The 10,993-nt window shown below is 39.5% G+C and overlaps 1 protein-coding gene across 2 annotated transcripts; it reads left to right on the forward strand.

Annotated features, from left to right (window-relative positions):
• Positions 1–4,439: 4,439 nt before the first annotated feature.
• Positions 4,440–9,938, forward strand: LOC144367325 (endogenous retrovirus group K member 7 Env polyprotein-like). 2 transcript variants are annotated; one of them, XR_013426665.1, is made up of 3 exons: positions 4,474–4,957; positions 6,495–6,933; positions 9,646–9,938. XR_013426665.1 is itself a non-coding variant. In XM_078023151.1 (2 exons), the coding sequence occupies exon 1, from the start codon at positions 5,069–5,071 to the stop codon at positions 6,599–6,601; it is 1,533 nt and encodes a 510-aa protein (XP_077879277.1). In that variant the 5' UTR covers positions 4,440–5,068; the 3' UTR covers positions 6,602–6,933; positions 9,646–9,938. The 2 variants fall into 2 exon arrangements, 1 of the variants encoding a protein (XP_077879277.1); XM_078023151.1 differs by having other exon boundaries at positions 4,440–6,933.
• Positions 9,939–10,993: the final 1,055 nt, after the last annotated feature.

Below are 10,993 nucleotides of genomic sequence, written 5' to 3' on the forward strand. Positions count from 1 at the left end.
GAAGAGACTCCTAGAGGGGCTCAGGGTTCTTCTCAACCATGTGGTGTAGAAACCCAAATTCAAAATAGCGATAGTTCAGATTCGGACCATGGCTCACAGTCTGAAGAGGAAAAATCAGATATTGAAATTCAGGACTTAGAGAGAAATTTTAATAGGCTGCATCTAACACAGCCTGCCCAAGCTATTCAAATTCGGCCAGTACCTGCTAGAAGGACCAAATTTAACAGGTATGCTAAATTAAAAATGACTCTTCTTACTCCAGTCCAGTGAGGTATTAAGAGGGCTCAAGAAATGGGAGAGGATACTAGTGGTTTTCACCTCTTTCCAGTTTTTGAGCAAACTGATGAACAAGATCAGAGAGTAAGAGTTCATACTGTAATCCCATTTAAAACTATTAAAGAATTAAAAAGTGCATGTGAGACGTATGGTCCAAATTCCCCTTTCGTACAAAATCTGATAGAAAATATTTGTTCACAACCCCTTCCTTCTAGCGATTGGATTTTTTTAGCCAGATCTTGTCTGAGCGGGGGGGGGGGGGGGGGGGGGTATTACTTAATCTGGAAAACCTATTGGAGTGATTTTTGTAATGAACAAGCAGAGAAAAACAGAAGACAGGGCATAGAAACACCAGTAACGATGCTTTTAGGGACTGAAGATTTCGAAGCTTTAGAAAGGCAATTAAATTATGATTTTGCAGTATACGATCAAATAACTGACTGTGCAAAGCGTGCTTGGAAGCAGATCGTCCCAAAAGACCAGTCCAATTTAGTTCTTACCAAAATCAGACAAGGTGCCAATGAAACTTATTCAGATTTCGTAGCCCGACTGTATCAGGCTGCAAGCAGATCCATAGGGGACCCAGGAGCAAGTGAATTTATTGTCAGGCAGCTGGCTTATGAGAACGCAAATAAAATTTGTCAAGATGTTCTCCGGCCACATCGTAAAAAAGGAACAGTTTCTGAGTTTATTTGCCTGTGTTCTGACTTAGATCCTGCCCAATTACAAACAATGGCTTTAGCGGCTACGTTAAGGGAAACCTTAGGACTGCAAAATTTAGGTCAAAGGTCCCGTGGAAAGTGTTATGTTTGTGGTAGAAACAATCACTTTGCCCGCGAGTGTTGCATGCACAATTTTAGGTTCAGAGCTCCATCTACTGGTGATAATAGATATTGCAGAACTCAGCGCCACACGGTGGATTCAGATGGCGCGGATGAGCCTGCCTTCTCGCCGCCGACATTTCCTCCTAGCGGGAGATCAAAAAACTTCCCTTCGGCCTCTCCCCGGGCGGAGCAACAATATGGGGAATTCCAGAGAAGGTCGCAGAGAGTGACGTCACTGGCGCCGACCAGGACCAGGACAGTCCGCGATTTTTACCGGGACAGGGACAGAGATCACAGACAGTTTTCTTAGGACCTTCAAAGACAGTTGAGTTAAATCCTGAAACAGGGCCAGAAAAAATTCCTACTGGGATTTTCGGGCCGCTTCCTGATAATACTGTAGGTTTAATTTTGGGACAAAATAATTTAAAGGGAGCCATTGAGGTAATACCTGGTGTGATAGATTCAGGATTTAAGGAACAGTTATATGTAACTGTAAAAGCCAATTATCCCCTAAGACTCACCCCAAAGGATACTTTTGCCCAATTAATATTATTGCCTTGTGTCTCAGAAAGACACCTGCCGGCACATTCAGTTTCTATACCGCCAGACAGAGTATACTGGTCACAGTTAGTAAGACAAGAATGCCCTTTATTAAAACTTAAAATTAATAATAAAAATTTTCTAAAAATAATCGACACAGGAGCGGACATCTCGGTATTGTCCAATCGATTTTGGCCTAAAAACTGGCCTTTGCATGTAGCACAGCTAACCTAGAGGGAATAGGACGGATTTCACAGCCTGCTCAAAGTGCCAACTATCTCCGTTGGGAAGATTCTGATGAAAACAGTGGAGTATTTAAGCCTTATGTGTTAGAGTCTTTACCAGCTAACCTATGGGGAAGAGATATTTTAGCCAAAATGGGATTATTATTAGTTACTCCAAATTCTATAAGGTCAGTTGAGGAAGTTAATCAGAGGTATTTTCCTGGAGATGATAGGGAAAACTTTTAGGAAGAGTATCTGTTTACAAGCCAGTCTCCACGACAAAGATTAGTAAATGCTCCAAATCAAAATTTTTACTAGGGGCCCTGAGTACTTCCCCGATCCCTAAGACAGCTAAAAAAATAAAATGGCTCACAGAGGAGCCTATATGGATTTCTCAGTGGCCCATCTCAGGGGAAAAGCTTAAAATAATTCATAGATTAGTTGAGGAACAATTTCAGGCTGGTCATATTGAACCAACGCTTAGTCCTTGGAACACACCTATTTTTATTATTAAAAAAAAGTCAGGAAATTGGAGATTACTACAGGATTTAAGGGCAATAAATCATGCAATTCAGCCTATGGGATCATTACAGCCAGGACTTCCCTCTCCCACCACCATTCCCTTAGATTATAGCTTGATGGTAATAGATTTAAAAGACTGCTTTTTCTCTATAAGATTGCATCCTAAAGATTGTGAAAGATTTGCTTTCACTGTCCCAGCAATTAATTTTAAGGAACCTGTTAAAAGATATTGCTGGAAGGTACTCCCTCAGGGAATGCGTAATAGTCCTACACTGTGTCAAAAATATGTGGACCAGGCAATAAATCCCATTAGAAATAGCTTTCCTGATGCATATATTATTCATTTTATGGATGATATATTATTGGCCCATGCTAATCCAGAGGTACTTTCAGAAATTTTTGCTCAGTTAGAGACTTCGCTTACAGCAATGGGTTTATGTATAGCTCCTCAAAAAATTCAAAAGGTGTCTCCTTTTCAATATTTAGGTCAGATAATTCAAAGACGTACAATCCGTCCTCAAAATCTTCAGATAAGAGTTAAGGAGTTACGTACCCTTAATGATTTTCAAAAACTATTGGGAGATATTAATTGGCTAAGGCCATCCTTAAAACTAACTACTTCTGAGTTAAGTCCTTTATTTCAAATATTACAAGGAAATCCTTCTCCAACCTCTTCACGTCAGCTAACTTTAGAAGCTAAGGCAGCCTTAAGAAAAGTTAAATTTGCAATTAAAAATGCACAACTTACTAGAATAGATCCTAAAGAAATAGTATATTTATTAATATTTTCAACTGAGCATACCCCAACAGGAGTCATATGGCAAAGATTAGGAGTTATTGAGTGGATTTATTTACCCCACTCTCCTCAAAAAACATTAATTCCTTTTCATGATTCTATAGCTCAATTAGTAATTAAAGGTAGAACTAGGATTTTGCAATTAATTGGATCTGAGCCTGATATCATAATTATTCCATTTTCTGTTCAACAGACTAACTGGCTTTTTCAAACTTCCAATTCATGGCAGATAGCTTTTACTGATTTTCCTGAACAGATAGATAGCCATTATCCTCGTGATAAGATTGTACAATTTGCATCATTAACATCACTCATTTTTCCAAAAATTGTACGAGCTCATCCAATAGAGGGAGCTTTATCGGTGTTCACGGATGGTTCCAACTCCGGTAAGACAGGATTTTTCAGTCGTGTTCACACAGAGGTGATACAAACTTCTTATACTTCTGCCCAAAGAGCAGAGCTTCAAGCTCTGATCTGTGCCTTAGATTACTTTTCAAATGAGCCTATCAACATTTATTCTGACAGCTTATATGCAGTTGGAGTTACCAAAAATATTGAAACTTCAATGATCGGGTTTACTTCATCACAGGAGTTATTTGAATTATTTCATAATTTACAAAAGACAGTGCTAATGCGAAAGTACCCATGTTTCATAGGACACATTCGAGCCCATACTAATCTTCCTGGACCTCTAGTTTCAGGTAATGAAAAAATTGATAAGTTAGTAGCTTTTTGTCAACAGATGTCTTCATATGACTGTGCACTAGCTTCCCATTCCTTGCATCATCAAAATGCTTCTAGCTTACATAAAAAATTTAGTATTACCAGAGAACAAGCTCGTCAGATTGTAAGCCAATGCCCTAAGTGTGTTATTCACACTCCATCTCTGCCATCAGGGGTAAATCCCCATGGATTAAAACCAAATCAGATATGGCAAATGGATGTAACTCATATTCCTCAATTTGGTAAGCAATGTTACGTACATGTCATAGTGGACACTTATTCTAGATTTTTTTTTGCCACAGCACGTACTAAGAAAAATGCTCAACATGTAATTTCTCATTGCTTAGCAGCTTTTTCCATTTTAGGGTGCCCTATGCAGATTAAAACAGATAATGCTCCAGCTTATGTAAGCTCTTCTTTTCAACAATTTTGCCAAGAGTTTAAAATTAATCATAAAATAGGAATTCCTTATAACCCCCAAGGTCAAGCCATTGTGGAACGAGCTCATTTATCTATTAAACTTCAATTACAAAAATTAAAAGGGGGGAATAGGATTGTGACTCCCCAAAATAGCCTTAATCATGCCTTGTTTGTTTTAAATTTTTTAAACTGTGACTCAGAAGGTCACACTGCTGCTGAGAGACAGATGTATCCTTCAGTAACAGGTCCTTTAGGCAGAGTTCTGTGGAAAGATTTACAGACTGGTCAGTGGAAGGGACCAGACCTGGTAATAATCTGGGGAAAAGGCCATGCTTGTATCTTCTCAGAAGGCTCTCTCCGTCCTATTTGGGTGCCTGGACGTGCTATCAGACATGGAGGAGATAAAACCCAGATTCAAGCGACTGAGGATCGACCTGGAGGAGCCACTACCCAGAAGGAGGAGATTTCAGAGAAAGATGAAGAAAGACCAGATTGAACCAGTCGAAAAGCTGATTTCGTGGAAAGACGTGAAAAAGCTAACAACCCAGCCTTCCCAAATACTTCGACGCCTAGGAAAGAACAGGACCCCAGTCTTGATGGTAGCGACAGTAATTGCCCTACTGGGCTGTCAGGTAAAAGGGAATCAAGTAGACACTTATTAGACATATTTCCCAGATCCACCCCTGGTACACCCAGCTGTGTGGACTGGAGAATCTATTCCAGTATTTACTAATGACTCATTTATGATGGGAGGATTTACAGATACCCATATTACTCCCAATCATGTGACTAGATTTAATTATTCTGGCTACAGTGCCCAATTACCTTTGTGTTGGTCACATGATAAACATGCTGGCTGTCTAAAAGTATCATTTGAAGAAAAGACAGCGATTGGTAAACCTAGACTGACAAATAATTCTATTTATGGGGACTTAAAACCTAATACTAGATCAGTAATTAAGATGGGACTTTCCCATAACAAGCCAGTCATTTCTGCAAAACCTCCACAGATACCTCACTGTCCAAATAGTTCTATAATTGAGATCAGCACCTTTCCTAAATGGATGGATTGTGTAAATGCCTTTCCTGTACAACATAAGGTGTCTAAAGATAGTGAGTATATTTTAGACTGGTCTCCAAAGATTGATAAGAGACAATTACGAAGAAATTCTGCTATGACACCTGCAGGATTTGTTAGTAATATTTTGACTTATAGTGAAGGAGGTATTCAAAAAGATATTTGGCATTTAATCGCTGCCTCAGAGTATTTACATTTTACAGATAAACCTTTACCAAAATTTGTCGGCAAGAACTGTAAAGAGGGATCTTGCTATGGCTTAAGAGCTTGTGTCCAATCTCCTTATGTTTTAATTATTGGAAATGTAAAAGTTAAATGGATAGGTCACAGATATGTTATTACATGTAATAAATGCAACCTAACCAACTGTATTACTAGGTATAATGGAGGAAAAGGAGTGCTGATACTTCATCAGCCCTCTTTCGTTTTATTACCTGCTAATATTTCAGAGCCATGGTATGCTGATGCTGGCTTACAAGTCTTGCAGCAAATTCATGCCCAGCTAACAAGACCTAAACGTGCTATTGGATTCATAATTGTTGGTGTGTTAGCACTGGTCTCATTTATTGCCTCAACTGTTTCTGCGTCTCTGACGTTGTCTCAAAATATTCAGCATGCAAAATTTCTTAATAATTTAGCTCAAAATACTTCCAAGGCTCTGCGTAATCAAGTCAATATTGATAAAAGGATTGAGACTAAATTAAACGCCTTAGAGGCGACTGTTATAGACATAGGTAATGAACTTTCAGCCTTAAAATTTAAAGAAAGGCTTAAATGCCATGCTAATTATAAATATGTGTGTGTTACAGCTGCCAAGTACAATGCTTCTCTCTGGGATTGGGAGAAGGTTAAAAACCATTTATTAGGTATTTGGCAAAATAGTAATAATAGCTTGGATATTTTGGAACTTCATCACCATATCCAAGACATTCAAAATAATAGAGATGATTTTTCAGATCCTTCTTCTTTGGCTAACCAAATATTGAAGGAGTTAAATGGATTCAACCTTGGAAATATTCTTAAACACTCCGCTTGGTATATTATTGGATTATTCTCTTTGCTGTTAATTCTCTTTTGTATTGTAACTATAGGATGGCGAGTCTTCCAATCAAGAATCCAGGAACTCCAGAGAATGAACCGCCGCCTCATTGTTAAGACAAAAAAGGGGCAATATGTGGGAAGCCATTCTAACACGTGATTGGGTGGCTCCCGTTAAGGGTCTGAGGCACTTTGGCAAAAGTCGAAGTTTTTCCCGGCCCTTTTCTGATGAGAGAGCCCATCCGTGTGGGGGTGTGCCTGACCACTGACCCCGGGGACCCAATCACTGACCCTGACCTTGGAGTGTAGCCCCCCTCAACCTTCATTGGATGGAATTCTCCCCTGAATCTCTTGTTCCCCAATAAAAGGCTGATCCCCGGTGTGCTCGCTCTCTCTCTCCTGCTAGCCCTGAGTAATCCCTGCTGCCCTGCTGGGCGGTTGGAGGAGGGAACCAGAGAGAGGAGCCGTCTCAGACCTAGCAATAGAAATAAGGTAATTGAGTCTTGTGTTTTTATTTCGATCTCTTCTAACTAACTTTATGCCTAGAACCTTATTAATGAAACCACTGCGCAGGCCGCATGGTAGATGCGAGGGTTGGGGGTGTCCTAGCATATGGAGGTGGCCTTGTTAGTTGGACATTTGGTGATAGAAAGGTGTTAGTAGCAGTCTTCTGTAGAGGTGGCACTGTTGGTTGGATCCTTACACCCTCTAGTGATAGAAAGGTGTTAGTAGCAGTTTCCTTTTGTAACTTTCCCTCGATGGCTTTTTCTGCTCTAAACTTCCTTCCTCTGTCTGACTAGTTCTAGAGACCTTCTCTTTTACTTGAATCTTTTCCTCTGACTAGCTCAAGAGACCTTCTCTTTTACTTGAATCAATATGTCTTCTCCCTCCTCTACCATTGTCTGAACTGAAGGCTTTGGACTAAGCAAACAAGATATGGACGTCCACAATGGCAATGTGCCAACTGGCAGAGTCCCTGGACTTTTCTTTTCTATTCTTTTAAAATCTTCACCATAATGGTTCCATTGTGAGATATTTAACAACTCCTTCTTAAAAAGCCATGGGCTACATTTTTGTATTGTATCAACGTATGCCCTGACTGTTCTTGATTTTACTGGGATGCCTCCTTCCTCTAACAATTTACTTAACACTCCTTCGGTTTGTTTTTTTACTAATTTCTGATCCCATATTTCTACTATAATACAACCCAACAAGATTACACCAAACAAAACTGAGATAGAATGAAATAAAAATGGAACTACAAAAAATCATTATAGCCTTTCTCCCTATCTGTTCCTCAGACTCAAATAGATTTTCCTCAGATGTGAGCAGTTTTTCTTCCATCTCACTCATCTCCAGGGACAGGTAACTTAAAACAAAAGTGAAGCAAAACAAAAGAGGAATCTTAAAATGGCTACCCATCCTCTCGCCCTGCCCTCAGGGGCGAGCAGTTTACTTACCCTCAGTCGCTCCCCGTGTGAGCCACCAAATGCCGCAGTCTGGCTGGGCACAATTCAGGGGCCACTTGTCAAAAGAAACTAATTTTATTTTTAGAACTACAAACGCCAAACAAAACAGCTCCTCAAGAAAAACCCTCAGAGCCCAACTGCCACCACGAGCTTCCCACAAGCCTCTCACCCCAACACCAGCCTCTCCACCTCCCACAATCCTCCTGAGGCCGATTGGCTGGGTCGCGTGGGTGGAGCCAAAGAAGTCCCCCAATGAGCAGCTTCGTGGTCTGAAAGGGCAGGGAAACAGCCCAATGAGCATCACTGCAGAGGAGCCAATCAGCTAGATGTTGCTGGGGCCGCTGTGAGCCAATCATCAGCCGGCAGCTGGAAGTTTGCTGGCAGCTGGAAGTTTGCTGGGGCCCCTTTGGCTGTGGCTCTCAACACAATAGGCTCTTATTCTCCTAACTCTGGAAATTTTCTATCATAAACTTATGAATCCAACAATAAAAATATTGAATTTATGAAGGCTTATTAACCTAGGTGAGAACCATATGCTGACATTACACAGATCAATAACAAAAAAGGCACAAGTTGCTTTTACTGTTACATAGAGTGCTGAACATTGTAGTACTGAAAAATGCCAGGTTAGGATCCTTTCAGTTGTAAAAAACAGGAAGTTCAACTCAACTTGTGTTAAAATTTGAGGAAATTGATGCTCCTCACTATTTTGGGGAAACTAATACTTTCCCAATCATTCTATTAGGAATATTGTTATGATATATATGTATTTTAGAAAAATATAGTACTATGTCATTTATTTGAGATGTTTCTGCTTTTTGAGACCTGGAATAACTATATCACAAAGCCCAGAAACTCCAGACTTCCATCTCAGATACCAAGGGGCAATAGCACATATAAAATGTGGTCCTTTAAGGCTGCTATAATCTTAACTCTGTTATCTTACCCACTCCTTTATTTTATTATAAGCAATTATAAAGATTAGAGCAAAGATCTTGATACCCCTTCTTGGTACACTCTTTTCATTGCCTTAGTTTAATTTCTGCCAAAGTGATGTTGCCATCACCTGTTATTCTTCATGCAGAAGAAATAATGGAAGCTCTCCAGTTTTTTTTTTTTGGCATTTTGAACTCAACAGAATTTCTACAGATATCTAGACTATACTTGAGGTACATAAGATGAAATCTTAACTTTACCCATTCCATAAGCAGACCTCTTGCTCTGTGGCTTCTACTACATTTCTATGCATCAAATTCCTTATCCACCAGAGCTGCAGTCACTGGGTCTCTCTTCTTTCCTCAGTTAAGTTCACATACAAGCTGATGTATTCACATTGTATTAAACAAAAGAGGAAATGAAAGTTAGTCACACTCCTTTTATTGTCTCCACATTTCTCCTCTAACAGACCTGATGCTGAGTGGGGCCTGTCATTTTCACCTCTTTGTCTGTCCTTGTACCCACTATCTAGGAGAAACATTTCTATACTGAGAACTTATTGCTCTTCTTCTATTTACAATGACCCATTTCTTAAAACTGAGTCTCAACACCAAAGACTCATACTCATTTGGTGTAAAATGATACTTTCAATATTATAGGGTTTTAAGTTTGCCCAGCAGGTCAAAGTCTAGGCAAGACAGGAATCACACTGAATGTACTGAATGTAAAGAAATCATTGAATATTCATTATGATTTCAGTGACTGAGATGGTTGTCTCCCAATATCCCTTTTCTTCCAGATTATTTCCTTGGGTCATTCATTGGCGTGAGGTCATGAAAAAAGACTGTACCCAGTCCTAGTAAATGCCACATGAGAAGAATTCTGCTGGGAGCTGCTCTACAAGTATACCTTTGTTTTATGAGTTGACTGCTCATCCTAAACAGGATATTGTGCTATTTAGGTGATGTCAACACACAGAAGAGGGAAGAGCCAGGAGTAGATGGAGAATTTCTAGATTCATGTGGACAATATCCAGAGCTCATTCCTTCTCCGTTTCTGTTATGGAAATAAACATCTATGGGATTAAGCCAATTTGATATTTTTATGAGGTTTTTTTTTTTTTGGGCCTTTTGTAGCCAAACAAAAGCAACACTGAAGATAAAAGTTTCTCCCTGAAAACCCTGCCCTCAGTGCATTTTGCCTACATGAAAGACCATTCAGAATCTCTGAAAATTGCTCAATAACCCTGCAGAGCATAATCCCAGTGGTTTCTAAGGGCTAAACGTGATTTGTGCAGAATCTGCTTCAATGTTGCAAAGGGCCTCAATTTTCTCCTCCACTCTTCCTGAGTCATGGTTGGTTTTCCATGCACTGGAAAAGACTGCTGGTGGTTATCTTAATTATTTTCAATTAAAAAATGAATAAAAAAGAAATGAAAATTATTCTATGATACACTAAAATTATCTGGCAAACATTTTCTAAGGTCATAAAAATGACATAAAAATGTCATAAAAATGACACCTAACAAAAGTGATGCCATTTTTATGTACCTTATAATTTATTTTTTGCATGTAATGTGCCATGAACTCTGGTGTTTGCTGGACTATGAGTATCAAGCTGCCTCTCTGATCTGCTAAAGCCTGTCATCTAATTTCAGCAACTATTTAAGAGGGTAAGCTGCCTGCCTGGCTGGGAGGATGAAGCAAGGTGTTCTAGAGGTGATAAGCATAGCCTTGTTACCAGGTATCTTCCAAATGTTGAGACCAGATAAGATGCCGTGACTTTCAGTGCACTTACCTTGCTTTGAGGAAGAAAATTGATAGCTCTGTTGACACCACCCACAGAACAAGACCACACTGTGCAAGGCAGCTTTGGCAATGGTAGACAAAAACACACTGAAATTGTCTACTTGGAATCCTGTTTTTCTTCACTGCATGATTTCATTGGTGCTTCAGACAACTGATTATTTACAAGTCTATATTGAGTTAATTCACCACACTCCAATAGTTTCTTGAAGTTTCCGTGGGAGAAACTGGAGCTTTTCTTGTCAACATTTTCTGACATCACTCTATATTCTAAATTTCCAAGTGATTTATGGGTTTCCTTTCTATAAATGCATCTTAACTGACATGAATATTTTCAAACAT

This window comes from Ictidomys tridecemlineatus, chromosome 10 (assembly GCF_052094955.1).
Source record: "Ictidomys tridecemlineatus isolate mIctTri1 chromosome 10, mIctTri1.hap1, whole genome shotgun sequence".
In the NCBI taxonomy this organism is placed as follows: Eukaryota; Metazoa; Chordata; class Mammalia; order Rodentia; family Sciuridae; genus Ictidomys; species Ictidomys tridecemlineatus.

Excerpts from the sequence above, each read along its gene's own strand:
- LOC144367325 (XM_078023151.1), top strand. The coding sequence starts at position 5,069 with ATGATGGGAGGATTTACAGATACCCATATTACTCCCAATCATGTGACT.